The 17,461-nt window shown below is 53.1% G+C and overlaps 1 protein-coding gene across 3 annotated transcripts in view; it reads right to left on the bottom strand.

The window, feature by feature from the left end:
* Positions 1–4,782: 4,782 nt before the first annotated feature.
* The window catches only part of ARHGAP22 (Rho GTPase activating protein 22), a 163,157-nt gene continuing 150,478 nt past the window's right edge, over positions 4,783–17,461 (bottom strand). For all 3 annotated transcript variants that reach the window (XM_036829727.1, XM_036829729.1, XM_036829730.1), the window contains 5 exons: positions 15,586–15,718; positions 14,618–14,691; positions 13,902–14,023; positions 11,086–11,989; positions 4,783–5,326 (listed from right to left, as the gene is read on the bottom strand). In XM_036829727.1, the coding sequence (XP_036685622.1) occupies positions 5,098–5,326; positions 11,086–11,989; positions 13,902–14,023; positions 14,618–14,691; positions 15,586–15,718 (1,462 nt within the window). In that variant the 3' untranslated portion in view covers positions 4,783–5,097. The remainder of the gene's footprint in view (positions 5,327–11,085; positions 11,990–13,901; positions 14,024–14,617; positions 14,692–15,585; positions 15,719–17,461) is intronic.

The following is a 17,461-nucleotide window of genomic DNA, read 5'->3' as shown; positions in this document are numbered from 1 at the left end:
AGCATGTGCTCTGACACCAGATACCTAAAGTAGAATCCTGGCTTCACACTAGTTGCCTCACCTACAGCAAGTTGCCTAAACTCTTTATGGCTCTGTTCTCTCAGAAGGCGTTAGAGGGAGAAGGTGATTCTGATATAGAAATAGAACTATGAGGGGGATGGTTGTTGTACAGGCTTCCCAAGATGATTCTGATCTGGCCTGTCCATTCGTTACCAGCTGCCTTGGAGAACTAAATACCAAATCCTCCACCAGGAGCAGTGACGAATGGGAGACGGTGCAGCAAAGAATGAGGTAGGTCATGCTCCAGGGTGTCATTAAGAAGGGAACTGGGAAGGTACCAGGAGACTGCTGATGGAGCCCAGAAAGGGATGAGGAAGTGGAGGAGGGGCAGACCATGCTGCCAAAGTGGTTATCATGCCCCCGCCCTCCCTAAAACCCTTCAAGGACTCAATACCTAGCAGTGATGCCCCAAGTTTGTTGCACTGAACACTAGTTCTGTATTGAATTAGTAGCAGTATTCTTGGAGAGCTTACTCTATGCCAGGCACTTAAGTGCTTTGACTGTATGAGCTCACAGAGTTTTTACAACAACTTTATGAGGTAAGAACTGTTACTCCCCTCCTATTATATGATCAAACTGAGGCACAGAGATGCTGAGTAACTTGCTCAGGGCTACACAGCCAGCAATGCAGTGGGGCTGGGATCTGAATCTGGGTAGTCTGCCTCCATTTTCACTCTAACCACTGTGCTCTACTGCCTGAGAAATCTTATGTGAATAAAGCGTTTTGTGTTCAAATAAATTTGGGGCTGCTACCTAAAGGTAAGCATGTTCATCATTTTTCAGGACTTCTCAAAGAGTTTGGTATGCATTTCCATAAACCTACCTCAACTGTGTCCCCGTCCTCCATCTTCCTATCTCTCTCCGAAGCCAACCCCTCCACTTTCATTGTCTTTTTTCAGACTTGCCTCTCCTCGTTATTGCCTTCTTTTCTTCCTCACCAGTCTCTCCCTCTCTGCTGGATCATTCTTGGCAGCATACAACCATGCTCTAGTAATCCCCTTCTTTAAAAGCTCTCCCTTGCCCTCTCCACTTTACCACCCTATTTTTCTGCTCCCATTCACATCTGCACTTCTGGGAAGACTGATCTGGGCACAGTGTCTTCCCTTCACCTCTCATTCAGTCTTCAGTCCATTACTGTCTAGCTTCTGGCCTGTCACGCTACTCCACTTGGCCTGGACCACACCAGTAGTTCCCTGACTAAATTCCCTGCTGCTACTCCCTCCCGCCCCCAAATTCATCCACTGTCCACCAGGGGCCAAAGGAGTCTTGTTGAATGCAAGCCAATTCATGTCTGTTTATTTAAAGCACTTGAATGCTTTCCTATATCCCTTCAAATAAAAATAACTCTACCATGGGAGTCAGGGCCCTACACGGTCTGGCCCCTGCCTGATTGTAGCCCCGTCCATCTCCCACCATGCCAGCAAGGATGTTGGCACTCATGTAACTTTTATAGCTCTTCCCCTTCTGCCTGCGGCTGTCTGGTTGCATGACTGCCCCTTCCTGTCCTTCAGTCTCAGTTCTGTCACAAAGGGACAGTGTCTCATATGTGAGACAGCTCCCAGCTAAGTAGATACATGACAGTTACTCCACCACTGCTGCTGCCACGTCTTGCTGTCCCTTTGTGATGGAACTACGTAGGATACTGGGAGAACTCTCCAGGGGGCTGGGGCCCTGCATCAAAAGAGGGGGATATTGTCACTGACTCCATTTATTGCCCACAGATCGCGGAGCCTGGTTACATGGACTCCATTCTGAAGCCCATGTACTGTGTGGAGTGAACACGGTTCATGCCTGGTCTGTTATTCCACCAGCCAGGTAAAACAAAGAATCTCTCTCCCTCTGTTTTTCTGTCTCTGCCTCTGTCTCTTTCATACACACACATCCCTAAAACTGTATTCTAACTTCTTAAAAAAGGGACATTTGCCAGTCTTTTAAAATAAGCCAACTCCCTTTTTTTCAGTATGAGACTTAAAATTTGCAGTTTTTCTTTAGAGTCAAACACAAATTTTAAAACACTTTTGAAGTAATTTGGGAGCAGAATCCTAGATTTTCAGTTTTCCACTATTGCATGGTTGATTCATCCATAATTTGACAATTTTTTTTAGTAAGTTGCCTTTACTGAGAGCATTCATGTAGGTTTTCAAAAAATTGATTCCGTCTTTTCACATTTATAATTCATTGGTTTACTTATTATTATTTTCAAATTTAAGGATTTATTGTTATTAACCCCTTAATCTCTAAACTCTGATTACAGAATTTAGTGACAGGCTTCAAGAGGCCTTTGAAAGCTGAATTTTTAGTATATGTGGTTATTTTTCTTCTTCAAAGGGTCCATAGGCTTCGTCAGATTCTCAAATGTATTTTTTTAATTGAAGTACAATGTTATTTTAATTACTGCTGTACAGCAAAGTGAGTCAGTTGTGTGTATGTGTGTGTGTATATATATATATATACATACACATTCTTTTTTTATATTTCCCATTACGGTTTATCATAGGATATTGAATATAGTTCCCTGTGCTATACAGTAGGACCTTGTTGTTTATCTATCCTATATATAAAAGCTTACATCTGCTAACCCCAACCTCCCACTCCATCCCTCCCCCAACCCCCTCCCCCTTGGCAACCACCAGTCTGTTCTGTATGTCCGTGATTCTGTTTCTGTTTCATAGATAGGTTCATTCGTGTCATATTTTAGATTCCACATGTGATATCATATATTTGTCTCTTTCTGACTTACTTCACTTAGTATGATAATCTCTAGTTGCATCGGCTTACTAAATATTAAATGATGTCATTACAATAGGTACAACTTGAATCCACAGGTTTGGGAACAGGTTCTGTAAATGCAACTCAGCTGGAGAGAATGAAGTGGATGAGGACAGGGTACTGGGCTAGAGACCCTCAGTCTCAGTGCTCAGCGTGCTTTACAGGCAGAAGTCAGTACGTTTTACAGATAGAATGGAGGGTGCTGGTTAAATGGAAATTGGAGGGCAGAACATCTACTGAATATTGCCAGCTAATTTTCAGAGAAAAATCACATTTGCAGGTCTTAGTTTTGCCAGCAGGTGGCAGATGCGGCTCATGAGCTGGTTTTGGGCAAGGACTTGGCCAGAAGCTGAGCCTTTGCCACTATTAATGGCTAAGAGAAGACAGCCTCCCTTTCATCATGTGAAACCCCTTTGGTCTTTTCTGCTCTTTTGATAGCCTGGCAGCATTTTCTCTCTAGGTCAAAGTCGGCAGAATTTCAGGGCTCTGGTGAGGGAACTCAGGACCATAAAATACACTGGTGTTCCCACCAATCTCCTGACCTCAGTTTCTCCTCCGAATGGGGAGCATGCAGCTAATTCCTTTGTTACTGAGTTGTTGTGAGGAATCAGTCACTTCGTATTATTTTCCTTCTCCTTGAACAGAGGAAGGCAATATTTCACCTTCTGAGAAAGCTAGTCACCCAGACTGACTGCTGTGATGGCACTGGTCCTGGGAGCAGATGCAGGTAGTGCTCTCCACTCATCCAACCCCTCAGAGCTCTGCAAGAGAACTCTGACTGCTGATGATGCTGAGGGCCCTCGGCAGCCACTTGTCCTCTTGGCTGGTGAGGCCAAAAGTGACCCAGCAGCAGACCAGTCATTGGCCTGCCTCACCACTGTAAGAGTTACCAGTTGGCCCGGGCCTGTAGGCTTGCACCTTATAGTGTAGAGCCAGCACTTCTGGGAGCACTGAGACCCTGGCATTTAGAGCACTGCTATCACATGATGATAGTTTATACCTGACTCCAGGTAGATGGGTGGTTGGGCCTGAATGACTTCTCCAGAGACGATAGTCAGAAATTGGGGCACTTTGTTGACCCCACTCCCCTCAAAACCACTGCAGTTTATGCTGGGGGTAGTGAGAGGTGATTGATAGGTAAGGATACCATGAGCAGGAGCAAGTGATGCTGGCGCCAGCACTGCCTGTGCCCCGGAGGCCAGTCCCCTCTGCTCAGAGGTGGCTTCTTTGGTGCCCCTGAAGGCCCATCCTGTGGATCTCTGGCCCAGGCCTGGGCTGTGTGTGGTGGCAGCCACGGAAAGGCTTTCTTGAAGGATTTACCCCCGTGGAGCCTTGAAGTCTGAGGATGAACTGGAGGACGAAGGTAAGCAGGCAGGGAAGGGAGAGGGATTAGCACCAGCTCGAGGGGAATTTGCAAGGGAGATGGGCATAGTCTGAGGCGTCTGCACCTGGAGGACAGAGAACAGGCACTACCCACCACCTTGGCTCACCTTTCCTTTAGAGGCACACCTTGTCACCCTGCACACTCCCGGGGTGCAGAAGCAGGGAAGTGCAGCACCCTTGCTGAGCTCTGACTCACAGGCTCTGGCTTTGGAGCAGAGCTAGAGTCAAGGGAAGGAAAGCAGGTTACAGGGGAAGGCCTGAGAGGAATTCCAGGACAGACACAAGCTGCAGAGGCCCAGGTGGCTCAGAGAGGGAGCAAGCAGTGAGGAAAGCCATCCTGCCCAGAGCACAGAAGATGGAGCTGAGAGCACAGAGATGTGCCTAAGTCCAGCTTCAATGACCATGGCAACACTGGGTGCTCCTCTGGGACCTTTGCACCCCACTTCTGAAGGCCCCATGCCATTCCACCCATGGGACACCTTGAGGACTCCCAACCCTGCGAGAAACAGGAGAGGTCACTTGGTACCCTCACTTTGCATGCCCATAAAGGAGTCAGGCATCCAGGCATCATGCTTTCAGGGCAAATTTAATAAAGAATGCAAAAAGGTCCCGGTGAGCTACTCAGATCCCAGGTGCCACCTGTTTGGGCAGCCACGGGACTGTCCCCTCTGACGCCTGCCACACCCTACTCAGAGCAGCATCCAGATCCAGAGCGGGGCTCGGGCTCCCGACAAGGGGTGTGAGGACTGCTCTCTCCAGCTGGCACCAGATCTCCTGGCACCACTGAGGCCCAGGTCCAAGCTGCAGAGGCTCTGCTTCCTCCCGAGGCCGCAGGAGGTTAGGGAGGGCAAGCTGAGCAGCAGCAGCGAACTCCCCCCCACTCCTTTACTTCGGTGCTCTGGCACCTTTTGCCCCAGCAGTCAGGCTTCCCAGGGTTGAAAAAAACTCCTCCATCTCCTTCTGCAGCAGCTGGTTCCTCTTCTCTGCATCCTCCCGTGCCCGCTCCGAGTTCCTCAGCTTTATTTCCAGCATTGTGTACTTTTTCTTTTCCTGGTCTAGTTCTTCTTCTAGCCGTGACATTCGTTTCCTCAGGTCAGCACTACCTTCTTCGAGTCTTAAAATTCAAGAAGAAAGACATCATTTTAGACTTGGGCCTGCTGGGTTTGCCAAGAAAACTCCATTGTCATCAGACACTTGATGGGGCGAAGGAGCTGGTCGGGCCTGGGACCAGGGGAAGGACGTGTGCGGGCTCAGACCCGGTGCTGGGTGAGGCTGCACGGACTGCATCTCTTCACAAGACCCTGGGGCTTTCCCCCAAGCCAGTGGGGCCTCATCCCCGAGACCCTCCCCTCAGCCTTTGGCACTAGAGGCCAGGGGCCTCCCTGAGTCCTCACTCAAATACGAAGACCACTAACCCTCCCCGCCCAGCCAACTGTCCTGCTGAGGAGGGGTGGACTGCCAGCTGGCAGAGAACAGGACTGAGCCCTGCACCGAGAGGGGAGCAGGAAACTGTCCTCACATTTGCTCTTCTACGAGACCCCTTGAGCTTCAGGCAGAGACAGCAACTCACAGGAAACCCCATTCGGGTTGCCACTTCATCTTCCGTTCCCTCTCAGCCTTCACACCCGAGCCCAAATGTCTCAGCCTCTGGGAAGCCTTCACACCCGAGCCCAAATGTCTCAGCCTCTGGGAAGCTTCTCTTGATCCTCCCCAGCATGTCACCGACATTACTGCTCCTTTTTGCTACCACAGAGCTACACTTCAGGCCTCTGTAGAGGTTAGCACATCTATCTTTTCAACCAGATGACCCACTCCTGTGAGGCATGAGGGACTTGCTGCACCTGGCTCCTAGGAACCGACCTGACTACAAGACACATGACTGTGGGCAGGGCTCAAACTGCACTGAGCCCTGGTGTCTCACCCTGAAAATGCAGGGGACGGCCTTCCACCTACGCACTATAGCTACGATGGACCGAGGAGACCACGTGTGCACAGCACGCCATCTGGCACATGGTGTACATGAAGCAAATATCCATTCCCTGCCCCATCCAGGATGAGGCCTGGGCCTTCACCCTCAACCACTGAACACAGAGCATGGAGAAGGGCTAAAGTCTGGAAGAGAAGGATGCCTACTTTCACTACTTCGATATAGTACTGCAAGTCCTAGACACAGCAATCAGACAAGGAAAAGAAATAAAAGGTATTCAAATTGGTAGGGAGGAGGTAAAGTTGTTATTATTTGCAGATGACATGATACTATATATAGAAAACCCTAAAGACTCCACACAAAAACTATTAGAACTGATAAACGAATTCAGCAAGGTAGCAGGATACAAGATTAACATATAGAAATTGGTTGCATTTCTTTATACTAACAAACAATGAAACAAACAATCCCTTTAAAATTGCATCCAAAAAAACAAAAAAAAACCTTACGAATAAATCTCACCAAGGTGGTGAAAGACTTACATGCTGAGAACTACGAAACATTAATAAAGGAAATTGAAGGTGATTCAAAGAAATGGAAAGATATCCCATGCTCTTGGATTGGAAGAATTAATATTGTTAAAATGGTCATACTACCCAAAGCAATCTACAGATTTGATGCAATCCCTGTCAAATTACCCATGACATTTTTCACAGAACTAGAACAAATAATCCTAAAATTTATATGGAACTGTGAAAGGCCCAGAATTGCCAAAGCAGTCCTGAGGAAAAAGAACAAAGCAGGAGGCATAACACTCCCAGACTTAAGGCAATATTACAAAGCTAGAGTAATCAAAATAGCATGGTATTGGCACAAAAACAGACATATGAATCAATGGAACATAATAAAGAGCCCAGAAGTAAACCCACACACCTATGGCCAAATAATCCACGACAGAGGAGGCAAGAATATACGATGGGGAAAAGACAGTTTCTTTAGCAAGTGGTGTTGGGAAAGTTGGACAGCCTCATGCAAATCAGTGAAGTTAGAACACACCCTCACACTATACACAAAAATAAACTCAAAATGGCTTAAAGACCTAAGACATGACACCATAAAACTCCTAGAAAAGAACATAGGCAAAACGTTCTCTGACATAAGTCATGACAACGTTTTCTTAGGTCAGTCTCCCAAGGCAACAGAAATAAAAGCAAAAATAAACAAATGCAACCTAATCAAACTTACAAGCTTTTGCACAGCAAAGGGAACCACAAACAAAATGGAAAGACAACCTATGGAATGGGAGAAAATACTTGGCAAATGATGTGACCGACAAGGGCTTAATTTCTAAAACATACAAACAGCTCATACAATTCAGTAACAAAAAAGCAAACAACCCAATTGAAAAATGGGCAGAAGACCTAAATAGACATTTCTCCAAAGAAGACATACAGGTGGCCAGAAGGCACATGAAAAGATACTCATCATCACTAATTCTTAGAGAATTGCAAATCAGAACTACAATGAGGTACCACCTCACACTGGTCAGAATGGCCATCACTAAAAGGTCTAAAAATAACATGTTGAAGAGGGTGTGCAGAAAAGGGAACCCTCTAACACTGTTGGTGGGAATGTTAAGTTGGTGCAGCCACTATGGAGAACAGTATGGAGGTTCCTCAAAAAACTAAAAATAGAGTTGCCATATGATCCAGCAATCCCACTCCTGGGCATATACCCAAACAAAACTCTAATTCAAAAATATACATGCATTCCTATGTTCATAGCAGCACTATTTACAATAGCCAAGACATGGAAACAATCTAAATGTCCATCGACAGATGAATGGATAAAGAAGATGTGGTATATATATATATATACATACATATACAGTGGAATATTACTCAGCCATAAAAAAGAATGAAATCATGCCATTTGCAGCAACATGGATGGACCTAAAGATTATCATACTAAGCGAAGTGAATCAGAGAAAGACAAATATCATATCACTTATATGTGGAATCTAAAATATGACACAAATGAACTTATCTATGAAACAAACAGACTCATAGACATAGAGAAAGGACTTGTGGTTGCCAAGGGGGAGGGGTGATGGTGGGGAGAGGGATGGATTCGGAGTTCAGGATTAGCAGATGCAAACTATTATATATATAGGATGGGTAAACAACAAGGTCCTATTGTATAGCACAGGGAACTATATTCAATATCCTGGGATAAACCATAATGGAAAATAATATGAAAAAGAATATATGTATATGTATAACTGAATCACTTTGCTGTACAGAAGAAATTAACACAATGTTGTAAAACAACTATACTTCAATTAAAAAAAAAAAGCATGGAGAAGGGAGAAAGCCTCCCTTCACCCCAGCCTCCCATCTGGGGAGCAGGGGGCATAATGTCAGAAGACCCACCCCCCGCCAAGGCAGGGGCAGCAGGCCCCCCATGAGCCCTCTCACTGCTTCTCCTCCTGTCCAGGCCCCTCCTTTGTCAGGTCCTCCCTGCCCCCTGGTGCTCCTGAGCACAGCCTCCATGCCACTCCTTGAGGGACCTTGTCCAGCCTCAGACTTGAAGCACTTAAAGCACTCAATGTGCTGACACACAATGTGCCTGAATCTTTGTCTCCCTCAAGTCCACTCAGAAACTTAATAAGTATCTCCAACTTAACAGACCCACAGCTGAGCTCCTGCCCTCCTTCCCCAAGTCACCCTCCTATAGCCCCAGTCTCCCCAGCTCAGTGACCACCTTCTTCCAGTTGCTCGGCCAAAACACAAATGGCATCTCTCAAGTCAGTTCTTTTTCTCACCACCACACCCGATCAACTGGAAAAACGCAAACGTATTCAGAATCTGGCTGCTTCTCCCACCTCGCCTGCTGCCCTGTAGGTCCGTGCCAGCCACAGGTCTGACCTAGATGGCCATGGCCTCCTAACTGGTCTTTGTCTGCCTCATCAAGCGCTCCTGAGCACAGCAGTCAGTGCACCTCATCAAAGTGATCAAAGTCCTCCAGGTCTTCCAGCAGCTTCACATCTCACTGGCAATAAAATCAAAGCATCTCTCCTGCTAAACGCCTTGCCGCCTGCCCCACCCCGACTCCGCCACGCTTTCAGAGCTTGCCCAGACACTCCGCCAGTACACAGTGGGGCAGGGACTCGAACCCATAGCCTGCCAGGCAACAATACTGCATTTCCCCTGAGAACCCCAGCCTCCAAGAAGGTGAAAGATCTAGAAGCTCAAGTCAGCTCCACAAACAGCCAAGAAAGTGAGATGTTGATTCTGACCCCCTCTAAGGCTGCCCTCAGACAGTGTCCGCTGAGTAACACTTCCTGTACACTCTGAGCTCATCTTCACCAGTAAACACCTTCCAGTGAATCTGCAGAGAGCTCCTGCTATTACCTCTGCCTGGTAAATTCCAACCCAGTGCTTACATTGTGGGTTTTCTCCACGATTTTAAACCCCGGGGTTTTACTCCTACTGTGTCCTTTCTCCTCCTTGCTCAGCTCAGTCCTGTTGGTCCTTCAAGTCCTGGCTCTGACATTGCCTGCTGTGACCCCCGCCCCCCGACTTCCCCCATGGCAGGGGCTGCTGCCCTCATAGCCCCTTTCCTGCCATCTTCCTGCCGTGAACACAGACTGCACACACCTGACACTCCCCAGGTGCCCAGGAGACAGCTGCCAGCAGAACAAAAGGGTCAAATGCTACCATTCCAGCTCCTTGTGGGAATCCCAGGCTCAGAAATAGAAGCATGAATCCCTTCCACCTCCACTGTCTGATGGAAAAAGGAAGCACTCAGAACGCACTGAAGCCCCCTGCTAGTGGGTGGGACATGGGTTCATAGGTCTTGATGCATAGGCTGATGCAAGGCCTGGGGCAAAAGGAGCTAAGGGGTCTGAGATGCTGATGGAAGCACTGCTCACTGTCCAGTGTAGGCTCTGCTGGTGATTGTAATTGGGGAACTTGGCCTCTCAGAGCTGGAAAATGCCCTCTGCACAGGGAGGCTGGGAGGATGGATCCAGGGCCCATCAGTGAACAAGCCTGCAAGCCTTAAAGGGTGGCACGAGGGACTTCCCTGGTGGCACAGTGATTTAAGAGTCCGCCTGCCAATGCAGGGGACACGGGTTCGAGCCCTGGTCCGGGAAGATCCCACATGCTACGGAACAACTAAGCCCGTGTGCCACAACTACTGGGCCTGTGCTCTAGAGCTGGCGAGCCACAACTACTGAGCCTGTGCGCCTAGAGCCTGTGCTCCGCAACAAGAGAAGCCACCGCAATGAGAAGCCCATGCACCGCAACGAAGAATAGCCCCTGCTCACAGCAACTAGAGAAAGCCCGTGGGCAGCAACGAAGACCCAACGCAGCCAAAAATATATAAATAAATAAATATATATATTAAAAAAAAAGGTGGCATGAGGCGTCCTCTGTGACCCAGCAGAAGGGAGGGCTTGGCTCCCTCCTCAGAGAAAATCGGATTTCGATCCAGAAGTCCTCATTCTACATCAGGTCCAACCACGGTCAGTCAAACAGGCTGGCCTGGGGCCTGCAGTGCACGCGTGCCCTGCCCCAGTCCCAGTTCTTGGGCTACAGGACATACCTTGGGGGCCTGCCTCCTCCCTGACTGAGGGCCCCAGAGGGACCCCCACTCTGAGCCTCTCCATCAAAGGTCTCTGACAGCATGCCAGCCCCTCAGCTCCTGAGCTTTCCCAGACATAGGATCCCCAGCCCTCCACTCCCAGCCCTGTCCTGCGGGCATTGGCCCAGAAAGGCGGCTCCTGGGCACCAGCTGCTCTGAGCCCTGCCAACAGGAGGCTTTCTTTCAGAGCCAGAGGCCAACTGCCCGGACTGGTGCCCAGTGAGCTGGCTGGCTGCGAGGGCCCTGCCTGGCCCGGGGAGCGCCCGCCTCGCACTCGCCCAGCAGCTGCAGCCCTTTACCTTTTCACACTCATCTCGTACTCAGTCCTCTGCCGGCACAGCTCTGCCCTGAGCTCCGTGACCAGGCCCTGGAGAGCCTCAGTACGGTGGGCGAGGTCCTGGGTGGGGCTGCCTGGGTCACTGGGCTCACTGCTGCTGATGCAGGCGCCCACCCTGTCCAGGCCGTGGTCCAGGTCTGGGGATCTGCACTCCTCGCTGCTGCTGGGGACAGGGGAGGGCTCGAGGGCCCCCTCAGTGTGGAGGGAGCTGCAGGCAGAGGAGTCACTGGCCCTGCACGCTGTGCAGCTGCTGACCGAGCCCCTGGCTGAGGCCTCGCCGGAGGAGGCCCCAGACCATGGCATGCTGGCCACGCTGGGTGTGCTGGGAAAGGGGCTGGGCAGGGGCACGTTGTCATAGGTGGAGAGTCTCTGCTCGGAGCCTGAGTCCTTGAACCGGTCTCCCGATGAGGCCCGGCGGTGGCCTCGCAGGGAGGATAGCCCGTTCATGAGCCAGTTCCCTCCGGAGGAGATGATGGGCACCTCCAGGGATGAGGTGCCCACCTTCGGGCTCCCCGACCGGGACCCTGACTGCCGGAAGGATGACCTCCAGTTGGGCAGAGTCTGCACCTTCTTCCCAGGGCTGGTGGCAGCAGGGCTGCTTCGGCTACCCAGGCCCGTGGAAGAGGTTCTAGAGAATGCTGCCACGGCAGCCCCATCCAGAGAAGAGGTCCTGTGCGAGGGCAGGCCAGGGGCGCTGGGGCTGCCAGGCTCTGCCCGGCTGTCCCTGGTGACCTCCTCGGAGCCCCATCCCACGGTGCATGGTGGGCTCCCGCGTGGGGAGGCTGGCCCTTCCGTGGTCCTCGAAGTGAAGAGCTGGCTGTGTTTGCGGATCAGGACGGTCATCAGGTGCTGCACCAGAGAAGTGCCTGCCAGGAAGAAGGAACGAGAAAAGCCGGGCTGTGAATGCCTCCAGTCCAGGCTCTCCAGACCAGTCAGGGGAAGCTGCAGCTCGAACCCAGGGTGCCCAGCCCTGATAGTAGCCCCAAACCAGCCTACTTCTCAAGTGAGGACTCAACAAGAGCTGGCCATGTGCCGCCCCAAAGGAAAGGATGGCCACCACCCCCTCCAAGTCCAGGCAGGGACAGAAGGACCATACCCAAGAATCTCCGTCCTCCAGTGTGGGCCCTGGAGCACAGAGTGGCACTGTGCCTTCGCACCCACTCCACCCAGCTGGCGGGGGGAGGAGCAGGCACAATGCCTGTTACGGCTGCGGGCGGAGCCAAGGGCAGGCTGGGACTGGAGACCAGGACCTGGACGGCAGGGCCCTCGGCTGCCCCATATGCTGCCCACAGTGGCCGTGCCTGACCGTCCATCCTCTGGGGGGCACAGGGCTCTGGGACACAGAGTAGAGATGTCTTACAGGTACATGTAGGCACACATACACAACCCATACACACAGAGTCATATACACACAACCCCATGCACAGACATGCACACGGCTGCCCCCCAACGTGAACAGCCCCCCACACATGCACACAGTCCCTCTTCTCCAGGCCACAGCCCCTGAGATGCAACCTGTGGCATCTGTGGGGACTCGGTTCCTGACGCTGTGGGGTGGGGGGAGCAGTCAGTGACAAAGGGAGGCGGCGCAGAGGGGCCATAGTATCGATCCTCCTGCCTCGTTCCCTCCTGTTGTCCTCAACCAAGTACCAAGAGACTGGGGAGGCTTCTGCGTGATGAGGAGGGTGAAGTACTTGGGTGGACCCTCCCACTAGAAGTAACTGAGAATCGTGGGGAAAACTAAGTAAACAATCTTTAGTCCAGAAAAGTAGGTGAGGCAGGAACTCAGCCAGTCAGTGGGGTGAGCATCTGCCCTCAGACATTTGTGCAACCTGGCAGGCGGGAGCGCTGGGGAGACCTGCCAGTCAGGCCAAGGGCGTGCCAAGCGAGAGCACCACCCCCAACGGTCACACCCTCGGCTGGGGGCGGCAAGGGACAGCTCCACAGCCCACCCCGCCCCTCCCCTAGGTCACGCGCAACAGGAATGGCCACTCTGCCCTCAGGCTGCCTGGCGCTAGGGGCAGAGGGCTCCAGCTGGCGTCGGGTGGGTCCTGTGTGAGTCCCCGCCGGTGGCTGCGCTCAGCCGGGACTGGCTGCGGGTTTCCTGCCTGTGAGCGGCTAGGCTCTCACACTAACCCCGCCGGGACAGTCTTCCATGGGGTCTCCAAGCAGGGCTCTCATTTCCATGCCAGCCTGCACCTGTGCCCTTTGAAAAGTCGGGCTGACAGAGTCACCTTGCCTCTCCTGGCCTGTCTCATCAGTAAAATGGGGGCAGTAACCACAGCGCGGGCTGCTTGTGAAGATTAAAATGCGGTGGCAGAAGTAAAGTACTTAGCGGAGGCTGGGGCATGTTAAAAGCAGCTGCTGTTGCTGCTATTTTTTTAAATCATTATTAGTCTTCATTATAGAACGGAATATCCCTAGGGTTTGCAAAAGCTCTGACATCCAGAAGAAGCCTGTGACAATTACTTAATTGAAAATTACTTTAGTAAAGCAAAAACATCTCTGTGTATTCAAGGGCAAGGGCGCTGACCTTTTCCACACCCGCCCCCCAGCCTCTCCCACCATTCTAACTGCACCTTATGACCCCATCCACAGGGCAAAGCTCCTTTTCCTCTTGTAGCTGCCCCATGGGGGAGGAGGAGCTGGAGGAGGCGGGGTCCAGAGAGGCTGCTGCCAAGTCCCCAGTGCCCTTCCTGCTGGCCTGGCGTTGAGGATGCTGAGGACTTGCCCAGGATCAAGGCGAGCCCAGAGCACCACGCACACCCCCACCATTACCTTCCATGATGGTCACTGGGTCTTCTATCTGTGGCCGAAGTATATTAGGTCCAAAAACAGTTGCCAGGTTCTGGACGCTCATCTTGTTGACATCTGAGTGGGACTGAACTTCATCCAGAAACCTGCAAAGTAAGGAAGAGACAGTTGGCAGAGAAGCAAATCCTGATGCCAGATCTACTGGGAACTGCCTGGCCCCCATGCTCAGCTGCACCCACATTTCCACAGCTGCTAAGCACAGCCAGCTGCCCCTGCCAGGCTTGGAAGAAGGCAGAGCTTCCCCTAAGATGTGAGAGGGCCGTCAGAAGCAAAGGCCACTGGGACAAGGGCCTGTCATGGAAGGGGACACAATTCTCCCACCTGCAGTGGGAGTAGATGCCCAGGAAGGCCCAGATCCCCCCAGACACGGGGCTAGGTGAAGGCCACCCTGCATGTCCTCTCCTGGCACCCTAAGCCTAGGTTGTGGTCAGGAGGCAGACCCATGGGGAGGGGATGGTGAGAGGCACCCAGAGGAGGCAGAAGGAACAAAGGCTGTATCCTTTTCCTTCAGGAATGATGTGCTCAGGACTGTAAGCTCTATGAGCGCAGTGACTGTGTTCTTCTATATTCCCCATTGGCTTGACAGACATGTGAGTGGAAGCATGACCCAGGCCCCCGACCCCCTTGAAGGGCAAGGAGCCAGAGCACAGGGGAGGGAAGCCCCACCCCTAGTCACTTACTTGCAGATATATCTGAGCAGGTTGTAATTGACCAGGGGAAGGCTGCTCACTTGTTTAGCCAACTCCAGAGTTCCCTTGGGATTGAGAGAGGAAAAACAGTATTTCAAAGACCAGCAAGGAGGCCCCAGTCCTTCTCTTACTAGAGGGAGTAGGGGGTGAGAATCCCGAGTCCAGACCTCCATCCACAGCCCATGGGCCTGGCCCCAGGTGACCAGAGGGCACCACCACTTCCATCTCCCTGGCTTGTGACCTCCGGGGGGAAGCAGATTTACTTTCGAGAAGCCGTTGTGAGGGATGTGCCTCTGCAGGGCCACAGAGGAATGTCAGGGCCAGCTCACTGACTGAGGTACAAATATTTGCCAGATAAAGACCCCTCATCTCCCACACAGTCAGAGGGAGGGCAAACAGTCCTTCCCCAGCCGGAGTCCACCAGGGCTGCAGGCGGCCACTGCAGGGGTGGGGTGGGAGGCCCTGTCCTGGGAGCAGTCTCGAATTCTTTTGGGAGGCGGCGGGATAGAAACAGATGCAAGGTCTGGTTGTTTCTGAACCCCACAGCCGGCCTGGGTAGCCTAAGTTGGTTGTGGGAGCAGGTGATGGAGCAGGAGTGCCTACTGGGTAGTGGCCCAGCCTGAGCTCCCTGTGCTCAGGGGCACGGCTGGAACACGGCCTGCTTTAGGAAGTACCTGTCCCTCTGAGAGACAGAGGGCCGCACACGGAGGGGATGCTCCAGGCACCTCGCCCCAGGGTGCCCTCGCACACACAGTGGGACGTTCCAGCCCTCCCCAGATTAGGAGCTTCTAGGCCTGTCCCCCACAGAGCAGGCTGCTCCAGGGCACCACCCCCCTGACACACACAGAGCAGGAGGCAGGATCTGTGTGCCGTGAAGACTCACAGAAAGTCCTGTCTCCACATACCCGCCACCAACTAGCAGGCCCACCCCCCAGGATGGGTCCCCATGAGCCACTAACCTCCCCCTCGTCCTTGGTGAGCAGCTGGGCGCAGCTAAGGAAGTCCTCATACCTGGCGAAGGGGACCACAGGCTCGGGGAGCTCCCGCAGGTAGAGCTTCAGCAGGGAGGCCACCGTGTGCACGTCTGTTGTGCTGCAGGCAGAGGGACGAGTGTGAGGCCTGGGCGCCAGGGAACCGCAGGAGTGACCAGTACCCCGCCCCACCCCCACCAGGGGCAGCCTCTGCTCTCACGTCCGTGTGTGCGTGTGTGTGTGTGTGTGTGTGTGTGTGCGCGCGCGCTGTGACGACTGGCTGGTGAACAGGTGAGCATGAAGGGCCCCCTTCCACTGCCCTTGCTGCCTGCCCCAGGGTACTGTGGAGGGTGACGTGCAGCTGCTCCACACCAGGGAGGCGGGCAGCCAGGGGCACAGCTGTCCTTCGACCCAAGCCTGAGCTTGCTTCTCTGCCCAGGCTCACCCTCCAACGGAAGCAGGAGGGCTGTGGCAAAGGCGCCCACCACGCAGGGCTGCTGAGCCCCTTGAAAAAGGGCAGCTGTCCCTGGGCACCTGCCACCAGGGGCTGGGCAGGTCAGAGGTCAGGCCCTTTCCCCAGCTTCTGGGCTTCTATTCACACTATGGATGCCCCATTTCCAGCGCCCCAGAGCCCCGTCTGTGCACTCCCAGGCATCAGTCTCCTGCTCATAGCTGGGAGCTGCCCAGGCTGAAGTGGGCCCTGTGGAGGGCGGCAGCCCTGGGCCTGTTTGGACTCTGGGTTCAGGTCCTGGACTGCAGTCTTGGCACCTCCTCCAAGTTTGCCTTCCAGGCTGGGCTAGGCCCCAGGTATTTCATCTGCTTTTCTAGGGCCCTGGATTTAAACGCTGGAACCGCATTTCCCTCATGGGAGGTGCTCAGGAAAGATGGGCCTAGGACCAAAAGAACATGGCTGTGCCATTAAGGTGCCACCTGGCCCTGGCTGTCCAAGGCTGGTAGCACTGAGGTAAGCCCTGGGGTCCCTTCCGCCCTGGCATTTGGAATTCTGGGGTTCCACAGGGCTACATGCACCTCAAACTCACGCACCCAGAGCCCCTCCCTGCCTCAGGACTGGTGGCTCTTGGTGGCTCTCAGTCTGGCCAGTGGAGCGGCCCCCATTCCTGCCGCCACCTCCCCTCTCCAGCCAGGCGTGCTGCCACCCACACCCTGCAGTGCCTTCTCTCAGCCACCTCCTCTGCTGACACATCCATTTCCTGGGCGCTTAGGTCCCCAGTGGGTACCCAGCCTTGAGCCCAATGTCCCCTCTCCCACCTGGGGACCCCATGAGTTCACTGCCAGCCACTGTGTGAGCAGGAGCCCCAGGAGGACGCGGGGAGGGATGGGAAGCCAGGAGGATCAGCTGCTGGCCTTCGGACAAGGGCCAGCCATTATGTCTCCCCCGACGGAGGAGGTGGAAGCATTTCTGATCTGGGCAAGTAGACGCAGAGCGGCCCCTCCATGCTGCAGACCTTGCCTCCGCGTCCCTGCCCAGAGCCCCATCCTGGCGGCTGCTGGCTGCCCGCGAGTTACAGTGCTCCCGCGTCTGGGAGCTTGGCTCAGCCCTGACTGCCTCACCTTCTTTCTCCCTCCCTAGAAATTCACTTCCTCCCTCTCTCCCCACTCCCCACAGTTGACCCAAGGCTTCTTCTGGTCACTTTCTCCCTAAACTCCCCTCAGACCCTCCCCTCCCACACACACCTGCCTGAATCCAGCCCCCAGCTCCAGCACTCAAGGAGAATGTTCGCAGCCCAGAGCACAACGGGTGCCCACCAGCCTGTGAGCCCTTCTGGGGCAGGTGTTGTCACCTGTCCTGCTCCCTCTCCCAGGAGCAGGCGCACAGTGTGCAGTGGAGGGGGGCTGGGCGCAC

This window comes from Balaenoptera musculus, chromosome 16 (assembly GCF_009873245.2).
Source record: "Balaenoptera musculus isolate JJ_BM4_2016_0621 chromosome 16, mBalMus1.pri.v3, whole genome shotgun sequence".
NCBI classification, from domain to species: Eukaryota; Metazoa; Chordata; class Mammalia; order Artiodactyla; family Balaenopteridae; genus Balaenoptera; species Balaenoptera musculus.
This window is presented reverse-complemented; position numbering and strand designations above follow the sequence as displayed.